Raw genomic sequence first — 22730 nt, forward strand, 5'->3', positions numbered from 1 at the left:
CCCATTCTGATGATTCTGCAGATTGAATAATACCTTCTTTGACCAGCTTATCTAGCAGTATTTTAAGGTCATTTCTAACACTTAAAGGGACTGGTCTCGCTTTATGAGAAATTGGGATAGCATTTTCTTTTAGTTTGATGACATGCTCTACTTTCTTAACTTTACCAATGTTTGCTGTAAAAACTTCAGGATATTCTGTAAACATGCTTTCAGCAATATTCATACAAGCAAGCTAATTATTATGATTATTACTATTAATAGAAGAAATTGTAATTTCATAATTAATTTGAATAGGATTTTTAGAGCCAGGAACTAGTTTCAACCCCATCCTAGCTAAATCCTGCCATCCAATAATATTCTTGCCGTTAGGAGCTACATAAATTTTCGTTAACATTTTGTGATCTAAACAGGCAATAAATTCCATGAAATACCCATGCATGTCGATTATGTGACCACCATATGCTTTTGGAATAATGTCCAAAGCTAATAAGGGTTTCTTAAATGACCAACGCTCTTCAAAGAGAGTGTCTGAAACAATAGTAACTGGTGCTCCAGAGTCAGCCATCATATCAACCTTAACATTTCCAACAGTGACTTCACATAATGGTTCCTTAAATTTCTGAGTGGAAGAAATAAGATCTACAGAATCAATGGAAAGCATGAGTCTTTCAAGACTATCATCAAGTGACTGAATAGATTCCACATTAGCATTTATAGAAGTATCATCGGTGTCTAAACTACTAACTCTGACCATTTTCTTGCTTCTACAAACCGTATAAAAATGACCCATTTTCCAACATTTGGTACATTTCTTACCTAGTGCCATACAAATAGGGCTATCACCTAAATGTGATTTTGAAGCACACCGAAAACAAAAAGAGTTAGTTTTGGCCTGTTTTTGGAAAATAGGTTTTACAAATTTTGGCCTGAAAGAAATATTGTTAATGTGAGAATCATTTTGAATCATGTTAACAGGTGAAACATTGTCATTACTCAAACATTTTTACGTTATAAGAGATCTCTCAATTCCTTTTGCAATGTCAATAACCTCAACTAGGAAAGGATCTCTGCAGCTGAGAAGACGTTCCTGAATTTTTTTGTGAATACAGCTGTAAACAAACTGATCCCTTATGTAAGAGTCTAGTTCAGCCCCAAAGTTACAATTCGCCGCTATGTTTCATAAAACTGATATATAATCTTCAATAGATTCATCTGAATTCTGTTTTCTTTTCATAAAGTTAAATCTCTCAAGCATCACACTTGGTTGTTCTAAAACCTTTTTGTTTAATCTGTTGATAGCATCAGTGTAAACGTTACATCCATCTCCTTCACCTGGTGGTGGGATGGTGACAGGTAAATTGTAAAAAGTTTCTCGCCCAGCACTGCCCAAAAAACTGTAAAGAATTGCAAGTTTGCGTTTGGGTGAATATTCCTCAGCATCTATTGCCACAAGGTAATTCTCAAAGGATTTAAACCAGAGTTTCCAAGGCTCTTTTGGCTTTCCTGGTCTTGGAAGAAACTGATCTAGCTGACATATTTGCTGAGAGGCCATTTCAAATGTATATAAATTGAGCTTTTCACAATGCTGTTTTACTTAAAGATGCAATAAAGCACCATTTTTGCTTTTGTGTTTGTTCATTTAAAGAAATAAGATTGTAGGCATGTTGAGCGAATACAAATTTATTGCTGTTGCTGTTGCGCGATGAATAACACACGCGCACGCTGGACCAATAGCGCTGTGCGTTTGAAATCTGTGAAAATTTGATTACGCGCTTGGGACCAATGAGAGTGCGCGTTTGTGTAAGGAGGAGAAGTTGCCTTATGAGCCAATCCAACAGGTCCTCTTATAGTGTAAAGAAGTTTAGAGCTCACCGAATAAGAGACGCGTTAGTTCATTGGCTGTTCCTTCGCTAATCCGGAAACTCCTCTTTTATTAATCACGGCTTGTAAGGAAGTTTCCTTAGCAAGATGGGAGTGAAGATTAATCCTTTGGATGCCGGTAGGAAGCACAAATCGTTGTGGTGTTGGCTTTTTCGTTTAAAAATTACTCGTCGCCAAATGGAAAGTGCATATCCTTATGTAAAATAATGAATAATCCAAGGTAGACACGAAGAAAGTTGATCTTTAAGGTTTATTCAAGTAAAAATGAACACACCACTGGAGTGCGTCCTTCCTCTCTGAAGTATGAACGGCAACTGTCTACTGATACCGTTCATAGTTCAGAAAGGATGTTCAACGCACGGGGATGCATCTTCGAGAGATGCTCATTTCAAATAACATCAGACAGCGTGCACGTGTAACATGAACCACGCGCATGCAAGTTACAAACAACACAAGCTCATTTATAGAATGTGGACGTAACAAAGTGTAGAGAAACATATATGGAGTATATTACATCACCCTAGTCATAATGTATTAACCATCCACAACCTTTCTCTTCTAGCTTACCTTAGGATAGGTTTTTAAAAACCATATACACACAGAAGCTTTTATTAACTAATAGGAGCATTTATTTTATTGGCAAATAAAAGATTCTACTCTCATCGCGAGGGGCAAATCAATGAAAGCCATGCCTGATAAGAAAAAGTTAGTGTCGTTTCGATGTTGATAGTACTTTATCGTTATTATTAACGTGGTTGGAATAATATTATCGGGCGTGCTACTACATCGTAGTTAAGATTTGAAAGACTACTCAAAAATGGCCGCCCTTTCGCTAACTCGCGGTACCTGTCGCTTTGACGAAGGCATTTATATTACGCTTCAATATCGCTTTTTCAGAACACTCGTTACTCCAGTTCTAAAATGCTTGTTATACGTTACGTGCATCTAAAACCTTTGGTAATACACAAACTTCATAAGTATGAAACTAAGCCCGATCTACGATGGCCGCTGCGCTCTGTACAGGCTTTCTACGACAGTTGTTACGTTTGTCCTTCCTCTGTGTTTATGGTACTGGAGCGGAAAGATGGCGGCTCCCGGCAAACAGTGAGTTAGGGGCCTGGGATGTGGGTAAATTGTGTCTGATAAGACCCTGGTAGTGACTTCCCATAGCAATTGGTCAGAGGTCGTGATGGAGAGAGGAAAGGGGAAGGATTTGGGGTTATAATTTGCCTGTCTCTTTTGGAAGGAGGTTATTATTTATCACCAGGCATGGCATTTTACCATCCCTCCTCAAGACGTCAGCCCGGAATCCCTCAAGACTGGGCGTATTTTGAACGAGGGCATTTGTACACGGTGTTACATTGTCTTCTGGGGTGCGTAAAGCATGAAGAGAGTAGTGACGTTTTTAATACCATTTGCATGGCATTAATTCCTTGGGGCTCCTTGGCCCGGTTATTAATAAATATCCTCTATAGCTGGACCAATGTTCCTGTCATGTAATATCGTTTGTTTACATATCGAATCGACGCTCTCGGCCTCGACGTTATAATTGCATGACAATATAGCTGCCTCGTTTTTAGTTTGCTTTTGTGGAATGTTTCAGTGCTTGCAATTTTCTTATGTCTTACGTTTCAACGCCTTGCGTGTGACACTTTGCGTGACTCTTTGTCGCTAGTGGAACAGGTCACTTATGTTCATAAATAAGCACTTAATTCCAGAAAGGGGCTACCTTTGATCAGTGAAACTGTTCAGAAATGGCTTTAACCAGTTACCACAATCCCGGCTTATCTAGACGAACTCACCTGATCATAAATAATGGATATACAATTAACATTTTAGTAGCAATTTCGTTTATTAAAGTGGTATGTTAAGCCTGAACGAATTTTAAGTTGCCATTCTGCCTCCTGCGTAACAAATACACAATCTTTCATTAGGCACTAATAACGTTTCACTGACTGCCTGTTCACGGCAGAGTTGGGCTGACCTAGGAAACTGATAGAAATTGTACTAGCCTGGGATACTGAAAGACTAGTATAGCTTGGGGCATGCCAGGAATCTACCAGAGACAACAGTACACTCGAGGTACCAGGCATGGACAGCATGAGGTTACTGACATCCGTCTGGAACAGGTGAGATTGACACCCCCCAGAGACATCAAGGAAGCGACGGGCCAGAGACAGCAACAAATGCCCGACTTCCACCAAACATAGCAAGGGCACCCTGACACCTGTAACATCCACCAGAAATCGCAGAAACCCCCTCCAAAGAGCTACGTACAAGTGTTACCCCTTAGAAACATCAGAAGACCCCAACATCTGACAATCACAACAGGGAGGACCTGACGACAACTAGAGACCTCCGAGATATCCTAACATGAATAGCCCATCAGTGAGAGTCATGAAGTAGTGGTGCCAGTAAGAATTTGCTGGATACAGGGCCAAGCTAGTCTAAATGGTCTTAAGGACCCCTGTGATGATGAACTGAATCACAGTTGCACTACTGCAGCCAGTGGCAGCGCACCGACAGGACCAGCATGCTTTCACCTGGCTGGGAGCCATGCCCTCTCCCCAAGCCTTCTCAAAATCATACTCCTTCCCAGTCAAATGGCTTCTTGTATACTCATGAGCCGGCTCCTTGAACAGCAATAGAAGGGCACGCATGAGTTACTTTTGTGAAGCAGGCCGGTGACCCTGACAGAGCTTGCTGGTGACACTGACTAAGTTCAACTGAACTGCTTTTCTGAAGCAAGCTGGTCTCATTGTCAGATCCGGATGATGCTGTGATGAAGTTGGATGCAGAGTTTTCATACAAGAGTCTGGAGCCAATAGGTAGAAGGTAAGTTATTTAATACATGTTAGGCCCTTAGGTCACCGCAACAGCAATTAGGTCCTGTCGAGGCTCCATGCTCCCTCCCAAAGGTGACTCTCTCTCCTAGCTTCCCTTCCAAACCATACACCAACATTGTATTACAACAAAACAAAGAACAGTCATTCCCTTGCTTACAAAGTACAGGGACAGTCATTCAATCTTCAACTTGTGTAGCTTACACATTCACCGAACAACAACCTGTTAAACTTTTCCATACCTGTATAGACACGTAAAGATAACAAATGGCAATCACAAAAACTCTGCAACGGTCAAGACATGAGGCTCTCCTCACCTAATGTATAAGAAACAAGACGACAACTAGGTTGGGACTATCATTCCACAAAGGTCCAAGATGTGCATGCCTTATGACCGCCTTTGATGTATGGCCTAACTACCATAAGTCTGCACACTCACGACACCATGCAACATTTATGCGCCCAGAACATGTACTCACGGACACTCAGTCATGTGACGGGGCACAGAACACACAGACTTCCTTCGACAAATAGTTTCCCCGTCATCCTAAGTCTACACATTCAAACAGTGGCGGCTGCTATCTTAGTAAATTGGTGAAGCGGGGGGAGGGGATGTAAAACAAAAATAAAAGTACCTGAATCCTGATTTCCTTCGCCTCGCTACTGCTTCTGCTCCAGCGTGACGGCTCCCAGAGTGCCCTGCGCAAATCCAGACACTACTCTGATGCTGGTATTATCCAGCATGAGAGAAGCGTAGGGATTGGGTGGAGCAGGCTGGTTCTATGCTCCAGCAGGGACTGGGAGCCTGAGCCCTGCGGATATCTCCAAGCAATAACTTGTATGGGCTTGTAACATGTAGGTTTGGCCAGCCGTGGACGGCCTGCCAAACCTACATTTGAGAGGTAGAGAGAGAGAGAGAGGTAGGTAGAGAGAGAGGGGTAGAGAGAAGTATAGAGGTAGAGAGGTAGAGGTAGAGAGAGGTAGAGCGGTAGAGAGAGAGTGGTAGAGATAGAGAGGTAGAGAGAGAAAGAGAGGTAGAGAGAGAGAAAGGTAGAGAGAGAGAAAGGTAGAGAGAGAGAGGTAGAGAGAGGGAAAGGTAGAGAGGGAGAGGTAGAGGGAGAGGTGTAGAGAGGTAGAGCGAGGTGTAGAGGTAGAGCGAGAGGCAGAGAGGTAGGCCCAAAAAGTGAATCGATTCCTAAAGGTCTCCTATGTAGCGCATGTGCGCTGCGTAGGCGAGACCTAAAAATGGGGCAGTAGCTCCTTCTCTTTTTTGGCCGACAGGGAGTGCAATGCCCTTCCAGTCCAGTTCTGTGATTCTAGTGACATTGTAACCTTTAAGAGACTTCTTAAGACCTGGCTTTTTGGTTTCGCCTTCACAGAAATAGCATTGCTTCTTTCCTGGAGTAATCTGGCCCTGTCAAGGTACAGAAGGCAAGATCCTCATGTGGAAGACACATATAATGGTAGTGGAAATGTTTGCAGCTCTGCAACCAGTGAAACCTGCCCAAAGGATATCTGGCACCTGCTCAGAGCATGGGTTGAGATATGGGGGAGTCTCAGAAGTGAACACGTTGCTATGTCAAGAACAACATATATGAAGGGATTCCGCCAATATAAGTGATATAAACAACCCACTAATTGAAGCGTTGTGACTGTGGCAGCCGAACTAGAAATACCCAAAAAAGTAAACCAGGTATGTCCTCATTGTCTAACAAGACTCTTCTGGAGTCAAACAAATGACATCGTAAATAAACTGTCTTTTATAAACTCTAGGCAGCAGTCGAGAAACTTAGAGTGTAAGTGCTGATTAGCCAAGGACTTGTAATGAGGAAGTTTTGTTGATATGCAACAAACTATACAAAGGTACCAATGCCAAGGCTATTTGTTATTATACATTGTTTGATTAAATAATACAAAATAATATACAAAATTGAGTCAGCTATTCTATGTTGATTGCAGACAACTAAATGACGGACTAGATTGATTTGGTATAAAGTATATCCCTAACTTACTACATTTGCTTTACTCTACCTCCAGTAGTAAAATCTAGGTAGAACTCGGCCTTACAGCTTTATCTGAATCCGCAGATAAATGCTTTTTGGCGTATTTAGTTTCTTGTGCCAAAGCAGAACTGAAATTGCTGAAAGCAAATGTTTAGCAAGAAATTAGAAATAACAGATATAATTAACTTCTAAAATTGATATTGCCAAAATATGTATTTGTCTCGTATATATTAATGTTGTGTAAAATTTCAAAGAATAGTGATCACTCATTAAAAGTACTTGAGGCTGATCTTTTGCAACAGACGTATTAACTCCTGAAGAATCTTTCTTCCCATTAGGAAGAGAATGGCGATTTTCTAATTAACATTCAAAGAGAATCTTGATTTCATTAAAGACAATGGAGGCTAACATTATGCAATAACCTTTATTGCTGCCTCAACATGCAGCCCTTTAAAGAACATCAAACACATCACAAAGCATTAGAATGTTCAAACAGTATATATATCCAAGGCACGCACTCTATCCATAAACCACCTACGGTCTCCAACACCCAACTGTCGTATGAAGAACCTCAATCTTCCCCCAGCTCTTAAATGGGAAGAACCAACTGTGGCATTTGTTCTCGCCTTGACATCCTGTACTTTAAGACCTTGATTTTCCTCTACAAAACCTTGAACATCTCCATCTTTGAGGGTTGAAACTTTAGTTGGAGCGGTATTTTTTACTTAAATTCCCATTGTTTCTTGGATCTTGGGAGTAATATTGGGTATCCTAGGGGATCCATGGCTGATAGCCCTTCTGAAAACCATTTTGCCAAATGTACGTTTCATGTTGCTCTGGGCCTTGCTAAAGGTGGTGAAAGTGGAGTCATATTTCACCAGGGATTTAACAAAATTCTCCCCAAAGAGAAGCCCATTAGGATCCCCCATGTCCTCTCTGTTGGCCAAGTCTGCCAATTTGGTGTTCATTCTCATTAGTACTGCTTTTCTTTCCATAATCAGGCCTGCATTTGCATTCCTAACATGCAAATAGCGTGCTGGGCCCATCCTTTCGAGGTCCATGTTGGCTCTTGTATTCTTGCTTCTGGCCTCCTCAGGCATATCAATTATGCGAGACCAGGGTCTCGGCATGTCAAGGACCTTATCCTGACATTGCTTCATGCATTTTTCTATACCTTTCCTGGGATACTTTCCCAACTTGAATAAAAAGGTAATAAGTTTTGGGTCTAGATTGGGTGTAGTACATGTCTTATCTCCAGTGGATGGGCACTCAGTCCTCAACAAATAGCGGGTATCCTTATCAAAAGATTTCCTGAACCATAATTTAAAAAAGTTTGCCACATGATCCATGGGCCACCTATCCACACTTCGCCGGTGTTTAATCATATTAGGGTTGAACATATCACTCCCAAAGGGGTCCTTTACACCGTTAAAAGTTGTTGCCTGATCCAAGTCATCATCCAGGCTTTCAAAGAGTTCTGAGCTCTCCTGAGTATCAGAACCATACTGGTTCCACTCTAAATCTTCAGACTCAACAGCTTCCTCCTCTACTGAGGAACTTTGCTCATCTCGTAATACTTTTGTACCATCAAGGTTACTCGTTCTCATCATGACGCTGCGGGCAACTGTTTCTAGTGCCCCAATTAAGGCAGCCCTTTCCTCTAGTGCCGATGAGAGCACCATCTTCTATTGTAGCGCCTAGGCTACCACCATTATAAGTATTAGTCTCAGCTTTCTCTACATGTTTCCTCTTCTGGCAAACGTTTCCCCTTTTCTGGGTATTGGAGGTAGAAGTGCTGTCCTCCTTGGACAAGGACAAATAATTTTCCTCCCAAGGAGTGTCCCTCTTCCTTTTAACAAGAGTGGCCTCCACGCCTCTTTAAAAGAGTACCCCGACTCCTCTTCGAAGAATTTTTTAATAGAGTCCCCAACAAGTTTAGCTGCTGGGTAAATGTGGGGGCTGGTCACATCCATTGTACTCTTTAATTGATAGAGTATTATAATATTTGGAGAAACAGAAGCACAAATATATAAGTCCATCAATCAGGGAATTGTAAAGCTCTGCAAATCACCCAGGAGGGTCTCAAGGCGCTGGAGTTGCTAGCTGCTTCATGGTTATCTGGTCACCAGTACTGCTAGGTCTTGAGTCCTGTTCTAAATTGCCAGAGCGATGTGGCAGTCCCGAGGTGCAAGGGAAGGTCTTTGCAAGCTTTGGCCGCCAAATGTGAGACGTAGCGTTCTCCGTTGTTGCTTCGGGGGATTCGTAGGAGGGGGGTGTTCTGCTAGAAAGAACGAGGCGGATCGTAGGTGTCTATTCGGTTGGTGGAAGGCCATGTGTTTGTTGATGTATGCTGGTCCTTCGTTGTGCTGGGCTTTTTATGCTTAGGTCAGTATCTTGACCTGGCATCTCTTCTGGATGTGGAGGTGGGGTGGATGTGGAGGATGAGTCTTTCAGCTGAGTTTTGTATTGTCTGTAGTCTCTTCAGGAGGCGTGCAGTGATTCCTACGAAGAGTGTGTTCCAGTAGTCCAGCCTGCTGGTGACGAGGGCCTGCGGACAGTCCTTCTGGTGTTGACTGGGAGCCACCTGTAGATCTTGTTTCTTCATGGATAGTTTGCATTCCAAGATGAGGTTGTGGTCTGTTGGGGCAGGGGAATAGGCGAGTTCAGCAGGCCACCAAGCATCATTACATCGCGCGGTGTTGTTCCCAAAGATGAGGACTTTGGTCTTGTCCGAGTTGAGCTTGAGACAGTTGTCCTTCATCCAGTCTGCGCTATTCATCATACTACTGTGGAAGTTGGCTCTGGTGGTGGAGGGGTCTTCTGACAGCGAGAGAATGAGCAAAGTATCGTTGGCGTAGGAGATGATGTTGAGTCTGTGCGATCTGACAGTGTTGGCCAAGGGGGTCATGAACTTGTTGAAGAGGGTGGGGCCGAGGGATGATTCTTGGGGGACACCGAAGATGATCTTCTTGGACGAACAGTGGGGGATGGATTCTCTGGGTAATTTAAATATATGAAACACTATATAAGCCTAAACATATAGAAATGGGATTAACCCTAGTTATCTCTTCCTCTTCTTCTTAAAAGGTTCAATTCTACAGCAATTGGGGCCAGCAGGGGGTACCCAAGCATTGCTGTATGCTCGTTGATTGGGAAAGTGCTGTTAATCCCTTTGGAATTGCAAGACAAGAAGAAAAAATTCTGGAATCTTTTGTTGCTATGGTAACGTGCTTCCCTTTCACGTGCGGTACCAAGCAACTTGCCTAAAAAAAATGGAGGACACTTACTAGCCCTATGTCTGTTGCCATGACTAAACTCATAAAATAAGCGTGATCGTGGAGCCGACTCTCACGCAACCACGCTTTCCCCCCAAACGACCAAGGAGCTCCCCTCTTGGGCAGCCTGCTCTCGCGGTCACACCCAGGCACTCCTCTCGACAAGAGGAAGGCAGTGATCTTCTGCTGCTGCGCTGATACCACGCTCACCATAGAAGGGAGAGGCAATGGATCCAGCGCTGACAAGCGTCTGCACCATGAAAGTGGTCTTGCTCAGTGGTACTTCCTGACATGGGGGGCCCCACGGCATCAATAAACAAGCCGCTTACCACATCAATGAGCCCCAGTTTCTGTCCTGGGATTAAACGTAACACACAACATCGTATTATTAAACCTGAATACCTACTGGTTACCACCACAGGGCCAAACCATAAATTGGAAAGGATAATGCCACATCAAATATAACAAGGCACCATAACCATACAGTAAACACATTTACCAAAACAGTTATGATAAGTATAGTTGAAATATAATCATGCATGGACTTATCTGTATAGGAGCAGCTAATAAAAGAGGATGCTGACTCTGTGCCTTGGATATATATATACTGTTTGAATATACTAATGCTTTGTGATGTATTTGATATTCTTTAAATGGCTGCATGTTGGGACAGCAATAAAGATTATTGTATAATGGCAACCTCTAGTCTTTTAATGAAATCCAGTTTTAGTCTGTGTGCCAGACTCATGAAGTATTTTATTGAGCTAGTCCTAAAATACTTCATGGGATGTTTTTGAAACACATCTTAGAGGGTAACCTCAGACCCACAGGCCAGCTGAAGTTTGCAGTGACAAGGTTTAAGTGAGCAAACCGAGACAGTTGCTACTTACAGATGCTGGCTGCTTCTTTATGGAACTCAGTTCCTGTCACTATTAGAGTGTAACCTGAAATGTTTAAATTCAGATAACTTTTTAAGACTTGCCTCCTTACTTAATCTTGTATATACCTGCTTCCAAAATGGTTTGAATTCAGGTCTTTGCAGCCTCATTATACACATTACATATATACATTTGGCAATTAAAGAACTGCAGAATTGTACTAAACTGAAATCAGTTAAAAATTGAAATTAGCTTCAGTTTCAGCATGATACTCAGTGTAGCATAGTGACATTTTAGTTTGATTGAAATAACATTTAAGTTGTACTATTTATTATCTGATTACGATTGCAGTTTGAAGGAGCAAGTGCCTTAGTATGATGCGTTTTCAGTTGAATTATTGGTAAGATGCCAGCATCTTTCTAGCTTTTTACAGGTAGCTTTCTCTAGCTTTAGTTCAGTTGGATACAAGAGTGCTTGGGCTCTAGGTCTCAAACTGGTGCAAAGTTTAATAGGAGCTGTCTTTTCAAAAGCTGAATTCAAGGCTTTGTCATAGTCTACCAGCACTTGGTCTACATTTGAATCAGCTAACGGAACAGTGAGCCACCAAGGCTAGAGTCATTTTCCTTCCATTTGCTGTCTCTTTTTGCTTAGGGATCTGAAAACGTATCAATGAATGATCTCTCCAGAGTAGAGGTTGAAGCAGTTGACGGGTTAACAAGGTGATGTTGGTGAAATTTAGGTCCAATGTGTGACCAGCTACATGAGTAGCACCGTTAACTTGTTGAGACGGGCCAAGCGTGGCAAGATCATCAATTAGCATTCAAATTATGTGATCCTGGGCAAGTAATTTTATGCACTGAGACGCCATTTTAATTTTTTTTGCATAAGAAAGCACCTTCAAATATGCGAGTTCAGCATGTCTGATGTACAGAAAACTCTTGTTTGATTTAATAGACTAAACTATTGCTCCATATATAATACAAATCTAGCCACATACAGGATACACATGACACTGACTTGCCTCAGTTCATTAAGCGCATTGTCATCAGTGTGGGAGCAGGAATGTTTCTCAACTCATGTTTAAAAACTGTCACTTTTAATAGATACATAACTAAAGCATAAATTAGCAGCACGTTGTCATTTGCAATCAGCATGTTTTACATTTAAATGCCCACAGAATTTCCCACTGATATGTGATTTTAAAACTATATAGTGTACAATGTCTGCAAATCGAGTTTCTGCAAATATTTGTCATTTGTACATCACCAAGTGACTAAAGTGTTCTATTTGGTTTTCTCCTATGTAAATCTTTGTTTGCATCACACTTCTGAATTACAAAAAAACCTTGAAATTTTACGCCTTTTGTTTTACAATTATAGTCAGATAACTCACTTGACAATAAGCAATAACTGTAAGAGAGAGAAAAGTAAATTTTCCAGGAACAGATAAGCAACAATTTGTAAAAAGACAAAATTACATTTGACCTCTGTCCTTGAACAAACAGCAAATGTGTCAGGACAAAAACAAGATTTAAAGGCTTCTTTATTGCTCATTCACTTTCTGAATGAACAGAACACCTGTTCTTTCCAGCTTAAGTTAACTCGCCAGCACACGAGTAAATGCTAAAAATAGCTCGACCTGATAAAATATCACTCTCAATTGCGAGTAGCGAGTTGATATTTCGAGGCCCGCCTCTTCTTATTATTTGTCTCTTCCCTGGATCATGGACACACTAGTTGAGTCCTTCCAATGCTTGCTTTTCAAGCACTATATTTTAGGTCGAGCCTGGAGTCCTCACACATGCGTAGCTCTGTGAGACTTGCTTCTACTGGAGTATGGAATAGAAGCCCCGCCCATTCTCTGCCCATATTTGTCATTTGCTTGTGTCCTTCGTAAATGCTGGCTTCTGATTCGTAAATAGGCTTGTTCGTACCTCCTTTTCTTCATTTGTAACCTTCCATGGCGACTAGCCTTTTACTTCAGTTGTTACATGGTACATGTTAGTTAGTCTTGTAAGCACGATTTTCTTTATTGAGTTTCTCTTACTGCCGGCACGACGTGCTTTGCTTACATTCAGCATGCGATGCGCACTTTCTCTTTTCAAGCAGCCGGGACAATGGCGACCACTTCTTTCTAATGCCATAGGTCTCACATTTAAATACGAGACCTATTGCATTGCAAATATTTTTAAATAAGCATCAACACTTCGTTACCAAAGTGCACGAAGAAAGAGGATGAAATATCGAACCTAAAGTGCCTATGTGTTAGTATTGCAAAAATTCATGTAAGCAGCAGCGAGATGGGTCTTAGATTATTGACGTGGGAGAAGTAAACCTGTCACTGTGGTATTGCCAGGAGGATCTGTGTAAAGAGTAAGCAATCCTACAGCGGTGATACCCAGGTATCACAACCGGTTACTTGTTCAATTCTTTTACATTTACTGTGTCATTGTACTGAATTTAGTAAAAAATTGAGTGGCTCATCAAAAATCAAATGGACTGTATGCCCCAGTAGCAACTGCTACTTTTATAAATGGAGCACACTTTCCCTCTTCTATCCCTCCGCTATCCTTCTCAATCAGAATAACTGATTAATATCCACCACTCAAATTACTTTCATATTTCACTACACTAATTCATCACTAATCCTTATGGGTTCCGGAGTATCATGCTACTCGCCAAAAAAGTGCTTCAACACCCCATTAGGGGTAACAAGCGCTATATAAATGCAAACCTTTTTTCCCTCTTCTATCCCTTCGCTATCCTTCTCAATCCAAATAACTGACTAGTACCCACCACTCAAATTAGTTTCATATTTCACTATACTAATTCACCACTAATCCTTTATGGGTTCCGGAGTAGCGAGCTGCTCGCCGAAAAAAGCGCTTTAACACCCCATTAGGCATAACAAGCGCTATATAAATGCAAACCTTTTTTCCCTCTTCTATCCCTCCGCTATCCTTCTCAATCCAAATAACTGATTAATATCCACCACTCAAATGACTTTCATATTTCACTATACTAATTCACCACTAATCCTTATGGATTCCGGGGTAGCGAGCTACTCGCTGAAAAAAGCGCTTCAACATCCCATCGGGGTAACAAGCGCTATATATATATATATATATATATATGCAAACCTTTGTCCCTCTTCTATCCCTCTGCTACCCTTCTCAATCCAAATAACTGACTAACATATCCACCACTCAAATTACTTTCATATTTCACTATACTAATTCAACACTAATCCTTTTTATGGGTTCCGGAGTAGCGTGCTACTTGCCAAAAAAGCACTTCAACACCCCACCTGGGGGTAACCAGCGCTATATAAATGTACATCTTTTTTCCCTCTTCTATCCCTCCGCTATCCTTCTCAATCCAAATAACTGATTAATATCCACCACTCAAATTACTTTCATATTTCACTATACTAATTCACCACTAATCCTCCATGGGTTCCGGGGTAGCGTGCTACTCGCCATAAAAGTGCTTCAACACCCATCAGGGTTAACAAGCGCTATATAAATGCAAACCTTTTTCCCTCTTGTATACCTCTGGTATCCTTTTGAAACCAAATAACTGACTAACCTATCCACCACTCAAATTACTTTCATATTTCACTATACTAATTCAACACTAATCCTTTATGGGTTCTGAAGCAGCATACTACTCGCCGGAAAAGCGCTTCAACGCCTCGTCAGGGGTAGTAAGCACTGTATAAATGCAATTACAATACACTACAATAATGCATTTGTAATAATGATTTGTATTGAATATATGGTCGTAGGTTTGAACAATCGTAAAAAAACCTACGGGTTGAATGTGCCTGCTGCAACGCATCGCATGAAACCCGAAGGTCACTAGCTTAGGTTCTTTGTAACATTGCTCAGTGGGCTAGCATGTTTGTTGCAGACACTCATTTGTATATTACATGTTCTGATTTCCAAACCTGGTAAAATATTTCAGAGAAGCTTGACACCCACATCACAGAGTTCTAAACAGCCTCTAGTCTAGTGCATGCATTAGACTGCGTACACGCTTGTTAATAAAAATGGGCGCCCATGAGTTGGGGAGCAGTAACACGTGTTATTAACTTACAAAACCAATTGTTTGAATTGTGTGCAGTTTAAATGGTCATTATTAGTTTAACTGCAAACATAAAGCTCGAGAAAGTAAACCCCTCTCCTGGGGCATCGCTTCGCCAACCTAAACCCCATGCGGAGTGTGTCTGTGTTTTTGCTGATAATCTACAGAGCCTGATAGCCAGGTGAAAATAACCACGTGTCCTCCAATCTCATTTTCTTTTTTTTTTATTTCAAAATACTTTATTGATTTTCAAGAGGAAAGGCAGAAAAAACTGTAACAGGGTTAACATAAGATATCTAAGGCAAAATTATCACATATACAATCATAAAGTGAGGTTATTACGCCTATATGGGTATCAAGAGACTAACCCCAGTGATCAATAATAAAAGAAGGAAAGACAGGCAGAAAGGAAGGAAAAGGGAAAGAAAGAGAAGAGAATAGAAGGAAAGGGAGAGCGAAGGCTAGTCGAGCGATAACATTTATTTCCAAAATTCTATATATAGGTTGGCACAAGAGCAGTCCGATATTGATAGGCCTAACATATAACAGCCTAGTACAGGTAACAATAATTAAATACAAATATTCAAGTGATATGTCAGTAAAGGCACAGGATATGATTTAAGGGCATACAGTAGTGTTCATGGAGGTTCGTGAGAGTCTAGTTAAGTGTCCAAAGAGTTCCTCATCAACCTGGATGAAGGTTTCCACGGAGAGTTTTGTAATGCAATGTTATCTGCCCCTCTGAGGTGGGTGATCCAGTTTATCCAGCCTTTATAAGATGTCTTACTCGTGTCCTTCGAGTTGGCAAGAACCATTTTCATCGCAGATGTTAGTAAAAGGTCAAGTAGAGCTTTATCAGTCAGTTCTTAAATTCGTGCTCAAGAAGGCCATGGGTAGGGAGGAGAATTATTTGACCAAAGTACAATTAAACAAACCAGTTAAAAAGGCAAACATTTTTATTCCAAAACGACTTTACTAGTGAACACTGAAAAACAAGATGGGCTAAATCCCCCGTTTCTCGGTTACAATTCCAACATATTGCGTCCTTACGGAGACCTAATGAGAATAATCGGGCAGGAGTACAAAATGCTTTGTGTAGTAGCCAGTATTTGGTTTGGGAGAGGACCGGGGAGATCTTATTACGTGAGACAGAGCTCCATAGTGTGGGCCATATCTGGTCATTTGGTGGAACCGAAGATTGTTGTCCCCAAAAGGCTATAGTCTTATCATTAAGTTTAGAGTTCTTCGGACGGCTGAGTTTATAAATCTGGGAGACCTGGTGGCCCAGTTTGTTAATGTTTGTCACAAACAATAAAATTGATGGTTGGACGGTGGATAATTTGGTTTTTGAAAGGGCCGTTCTGATTTTCTAGAAGTTGTAGAATTTAATGTCAGCTAGGCTATATCTCGATTTGAGGTCTGAGAATGTAACTGGGAATGAGGCGTTTTCTAGTTGATAAGAGAAAAGGATACCTTTTTTACTCCATGTGTCAAGGGATAGGCTTTTGCCTTTATACAATATTTTGCTATTGGACCAGAGTGATTCCATTTTAGAGTCTTTAATACTATTCTCCAGATTCTTATCAACCCTAAGGAGTGCAATTTTTGTAATTCTAAAAATGGACTTGGAAATATGTGGGTAAAGCCTATTCGTTGTAAGGAGTACAAGAGGGCTTAGGTTATTGAGGATAGCCCTCTCCACCTATAGCCAGACCGGTGTGTAGCCGGTAGGTGGTGAGATCCAATATGAACCTTGTTTTGCATGGAAAGCCAACTGGTATATTCTGAAATTCGCTAGATTTACCCCGCCTAGAGTTTTATCCAGTCTTAATTTTTTTATACTGATCCGTGCTTTCTTCCCGCGCCAGTGGAATTTAGTGATAAGGATATTTAGTGTGTGATGGAAGTCATCTGTAGGGAGCATACTGATGAGATAATTAAACATTGGGGTGATCATCATTTTAATAGTTTCGATTCTGCCCCACCACGTGATGAATTTTAGTGACCAACCTGCCTGATTCCAACATGGCGGCCATAATGACCTCTCCATTCTCATTTTCAACACATCAACCCCGCTAAGATACAAGTAGAACAGAGAGAATTGCAGATTGTCCTTTAAATAAATGTTTTCTGGCGCCACGACCTGGGTATCTACACACTGCACCAAGACACAGTCAGGATGATTTGCGTGCAGTGTGGTTTAAGATTAAGGGTAACTGCCCCATCCCAAACCCAGATGACCCACACTCTATGCCAGCCAGGTCTGGGCCACCATTCAATAAAGAGAAGTGCAGCTCCTTTTCCTCTCAGCAGCTAACTAATAGTTTGAGCCTCTTAAAGCCTACTTAGTTGAAAAGGGTTCACGTTTTCTTTCCTAAGATGAATGAAGCTCTAGTTATTACCATTAACAGCAATCTCATTTTGTTAAATACAAATCACGTTGTATACAATTTTTGTACCAAACTGTATACACAATTTGTCTTTATATTCAAATTTTTAAAAAGTCTTTAAACATGATTGCCATGAGGTTGTAGACCTAGTTTTACATATTTATGAATGAATTATCACTAGCATTCCGTGAAAACACTATGCTTTATACTGAATGTATCCTATATGTGCGAGCAGTCCAGGAGTCCAAACACTGAGGGCCTTTCTTAAAAAGTAGTGTTAGAAACACATTGTTGGTATGCTCATAACAACGCTGGAATATTCAGAACCATTGCTTTATCAGAACCATGGTACACACCAACACCCTTCTTAGATCAGAATCCTGGAAGCATCAAGTCCCAGGTGTAGTCATAATTCATGTTTATTCAATGCCCATTCGTGTTCAGAGCCCTGACATGTTCAGAGCCAAGTGCCCTTTCATAGCTAGAGGTCTCGCAAGTCAGAGACTAGCATGTTCAGATCCTTAAAATCAAGGGTCTTCTGTTCTACACCCAAATCGCCCTAAAGTCCAGGTACGTTTTATGCAACTGGAAAAATGCTCCGGAATCGCATCATTTTATTTGGTTCTGGGGATGCTCCGCACACAGGTGTAAATTGCACATACCTAGGCTCTCATTACGAGTTCCCTGTTAACTCCTCTTGGGGATACCAAGAATGGCATTAGCTATTCCGGTGGGTATGTCTCCTTGAGTTAACATGAATTATGAGTTAGCACTCCCGGAACGGGGAATAGCACATGGACCCAGGATTACCAAATCCGATTCTGCATGTTTTTCCCTCTTCCAGAGGAAAAAACATCCCAAATCTTCACACACCTGCATGGGGCAATTGGCAATTGTTGTTGGGGCTTTTTTCTGGGCCTGCATGGGAAGTGTGTAAGGATGATGGATGACTGAGTTTCTATTACTTCAGCTGGGGCTTCTTCTGCTCACCTATGCTGAAGTGTGAGGGTAGACGTGGGCCCGAGAACAGCAGCCGCCCGCAGCCCATGCACCTCCCCACAAGTCTCCAGATCTTGTGTTGCGGCCCGGAATGATCAGAGCCAGAGTTTAGCACCCATTACAGCTTAGCATTTAACAACGAAAATAATGAGGGGAAAAACTTTGGACCGATTATATCTCTAATGCTAACACTCGAACCCTCTTGAAACCATGCCCTCCTGGACTGTATGTTCTAGGAGCCAGTCTACCAACCTCTCCCAATCATAACCAAAGAGCCAGTCATGACCGACCTAGTCCTTCATTGCTAGAGCTCTGGTGAAAAAAGACTAGGTTGCTCATGATTGGTTATAGTAATGTTGCTTCAAACTTCCCTTCCCTCTCACTGCTGATCCCTCTCATCCTCTTCTATCTCTCCTTGTCTTTCCCTATTATGTAATCTCGCCTATAGTCGCTCTTTCCTGTTTCTTATTTCCAGTCCTTTTGATTATCCTCCTGGCTAGGTATTTCTGTGATGCTTTCTGGACTTCATGCCTTACATGCTGCCTTTACTACTGGTAGTCACTATGGTTAAGATGTACATAGTATTTGTGATGTTGCAAATGGCAATCTGCAAAAATACTTTTTAAAATGTACATACACCAAATTGCGATTCAGTAACTTGTTACCGTATCACAATTTGGGATTTGAGACCAAATACTGATTTGGAAGGGGCATATTTGTGGTGTCCCCTTCAAATTCCGAATTGCAGTGGTATGTATTAATGTTTTGGAACCAAAATGTGGTTGCTAAAAAATATTTTACCAACACCTCAAAGGAGGTGTTCCCCCATTTCGCAAACTCCTTTGCTAAAAATGTTTAAAAAATATTTTTTTGCCTTTGAAAAATAAAAATGTCACTTTTCATTTTTTTGTTTAAACACAGCCATTAAAGTGATACCACTGTATGGGGCGTTTTTTACAAATTAGCATTTCTAATGCAGTTAGTGTTGCATTTCTGAAACTCATGTAAATGAGAGACATATTGCATTGCAAATGGTTGTTTGTTTTAGGTTAAGCACCCCATGATAGTGCATGTATTTTCCAGCTGTCTCTCTCTTGCACTTCTCTCACCTGGCCAAACTCAGTGTTACTCTCTGTTGCCCGTGGGCTCATCCACACACCCTTCATGTTGTACTCACCCTTGTGTACTTATTCCTCCTCATCCCTATTGTTCCTATATGCATCCCCTCACTTGCTCCATATTGCTCTCTCTCATCCATTGCTTCTCATTCCACCCTCCATGTTTCTTAAATTCCCCTGTCCTATGTGTTGCGTCCTGCCACGCGCACCCTCCGCGATGGAGTGTTAGTATCATTTTGTAGGTGTGGCTGCCATGTCATAGCGCCCTTTTTTTGTTTATTTTCTCTAACCATGTTATTCTACATCGGGTTGCTGTACAACATGGCTTAAATATATTTGCAAAGTCTGCATATCCTAAAGGCGCGACCTATTGTTTTTGCGAATGCTTGTTAAGTAAACTGTTTACATTCAATACATGATCATTCTACACTTGGACCCTATGGTACTTATGGAGAGTGTTTCTGTTTCTGGTAGATAATATCTTCTGCCTGCAATGTATGTGTTCTCCATTCTCGCCAATAACTTCTTGATAACCATGTCACTGCCATTATTAGGAGAGGTAGAATTCTGTAAATACCTGTTACAGCAGGTAGTTAAATTGTTACATGAAGTGTCATTCGTAATCAGTGCTGAGTGATGTATTGGTTCTTAAACACTATGCTAGAGACAGGTGATTAATTCATTAAATATGGTGTTTCCCACACTTTTTCTTAAGAGCCTGCAATCAAGCCAGGGTTGCCAAATATCATGACGGCATAGTCTTAATTCAAAACATTCTTTCAACCCACGGGGCATCGCTGAGTCCTTTGCAAACCACTTCAAGATAGTTTATGGTATACCGCATGATTCTCAGGCTTCATGGGCGGCGGAGCTCCTTGCCAATATCGGGGTGATGCGCCTCTCGGAGCAAGACAGGGAAGCGTTGGATGTTGACTTGTCGGTTGATAAAATTCATAAGGCAATTTAAGACATTTGCACGGGTAAAGCGATGGGCCCGAGCGGGCTCCCGATCGAGCTACTCAAGCCTATGGCTTTCAAACTAGCACCTCATTTACTGAATCTATACAACGAAAGTTACGAAAACGCCCTCCTCCCGAATGACATTCAAGAGGCCACCATTGTGGTCATCCATAAAACCAGTAAGCCGGTGGATGAGTGCGCCTCGTATAGGCCTATCTCTCTGATTACGGTAGAGGCTAAAATCTTAGCCAAACTATTGGCGACTCGTCTGCTCCCCTATCTCACTGACTTGATTCATCCAGATCAGTCGGGATTTATGCCTGGCCGGAACACGGCATGAAACCTGCGTCGTGTGCATTGAGCACTGGGCCGTGTGGGCACTCTGGAAGAAGAAGCGATTCTACTGGCGCTTGACGACAAAATGGCGTTTGATACCATAGTGTGGGAATACCTGTTTGCAGTACTCACCCGCATCGGGATTGGCCCCAAATTTATGGGGTGGATCAAACTGTTGTACACGCAACACATGGCCCATGTTTCAGTGAACAATCATCGCTCTACTCCTTTCCCCCTGTGTCGAGGCACAAGGCAAGGCTGCCCGTTATCGCCGCTCCTTTTCGCCCTGGTTCTGGAGCCGCTAGCGGTTTGGATAAGGGGAGACCCGGAAATTAGGGGCTTAAGATGGACGAATGAGCATGAGGACCGCATATCACTGTATGCAGATGATATTTTGCTATATCTTGCCTCACCGAAGCGCTCATTGTACCGTGTACTACACATTTTCCATATTTTTGGGGCACATTCTGGGTACCAAATAAACTGGTCTAAATCCCAAATGTATCCCCTTTGGGAAGAGCCTCCGCGGAGTCCTCGTGGATACGATAGCCCGGTGGCTTCCCAGGGCTTTAGGGCTTTAGGTATTTAGGGATTTTTATCACTACCAATGTCGCACTATTTTTTTAACATAACTTGCTAAAGCCGTTACAGAGGTTTCGATCGGATGTCACACATTGGAAAATGCTCCCCCTTACCTTGTTAGGACGTGCATCCTTATTCAAAATGTTTTCAACAACAGTGGTCCCCAGAAAGTGAAATGGAAACCAAAGGAATGAATATAGACTCAATCGTAGCTATATTTAGTGGACTTGTCCAGCCGGACAGAGGTCTGATATTTACTTGTAGGTTTAGGATATAATCATACAAAACAATACATAAAATGGGACGCAATCACACCCGGACGAATCCTGCTATTCAGCAACTTCCCTGCAACATACTTGCGACTGAGCCGTTAGAGTACGCAAATGCGACTCCCCCCGTATCCGAGCTGAAATTCATCATATCTGGAGCCGCCATTATATCAGCCCTTGTCTCCTCGCCCAAGTTCCCCCATTCTGGAATTGCGGCTAATGTCGCTCTATTTAACAGGCATGTTATTTAAGTCCTGATGATGATCCGCTCGTCCTTCAAACTGATCGAAACGCCGTCGGCACCCTATTACACCTTATATGTAAAAAATCTTTCGTTCATTCTGCTGTAAAGCTGTTTTGTAGTGATTTGTTCTTGGAACACTGCATATCCTCCTTGTGTAACAAACCGGAAAAGCTTTGCCTAAGCCCCCTGTTGTTCGTTTTTTCCCTTGTTTATGTACTCGACTGGCTAAGTAGGACACAGGATTGTGTCCCTTTTTATGTATTGTTTTGTATGATTATATCCTAAACCTACAAGTAAATATCAGACCTCTGTCCGACTGGACAAGTCCACTAAATATAGCTACGATTGAGTCTATATTCATTCCTTTGGTTTCCATTTCACTTTCTGGGGACCACTGTTGTTGAAAACAATTGTCTCCCAAGGTCCCTGGTCGACTTCTCTTCGGTTCCCTTGTTGTTGCAGAATATATCCTTATTCAAAATGCTCGCTCTGCCGCGCTTTCTTTACACGTTGGAAAACACTCACATTCCGGTGCCCGACTCTTATTTTTTGCAGATTGATGCTGCAGTGCGAGACTTATTGTGCGACAACACACCGCCTCGCATAGCCATGGCCAAGCTTACTATGGGATGGTATGATGGGGGTATAGGACTGCCAGATGTGCGCCTCTACTACCAGGCTTCCCAACTGACGGCCATCAATCAGTGGGTGATCGGGCGACATGATGAACCCAGCTTTCGCACTGATCATTGGCTATTAGGGAAAGGGGGTTACAATAGAGCATTGTACACGAACCACAGGAAATTGTGCTTGACCGGCCCTACGGCGCGGACAGTGGAAGTGTGGCATGGAGCACAGAGGCGGATG

At 41.9% G+C, this 22730-nt stretch overlaps 1 protein-coding gene across 2 annotated transcripts in view; it reads left to right on the top strand.

Moving 5' to 3' along the window:
* Positions 1-2897: 2897 nt before the first annotated feature.
* The window catches only part of NSRP1 (nuclear speckle splicing regulatory protein 1), a 293546-nt gene continuing 273713 nt past the window's right edge, over positions 2898-22730 (top strand). Inside the window, exon 1 of one of the 2 annotated variants that reach the window (XM_085649234.1) lies at positions 2898-2985. In XM_085649234.1, the coding sequence (XP_085505360.1) occupies positions 2966-2985 (20 nt within the window). In that variant the 5' untranslated portion in view covers positions 2898-2965. Of the gene's footprint in view, positions 3255-22730 lie in introns of both variants that reach the window. The other variant, XM_085649233.1, reaches the window with a different exon arrangement.

Source organism: Triturus cristatus, chromosome 3_2, assembly GCF_964204655.1.
Source record: "Triturus cristatus chromosome 3_2, aTriCri1.1, whole genome shotgun sequence".
Classification (NCBI taxonomy): Eukaryota; Metazoa; Chordata; class Amphibia; order Caudata; family Salamandridae; genus Triturus; species Triturus cristatus.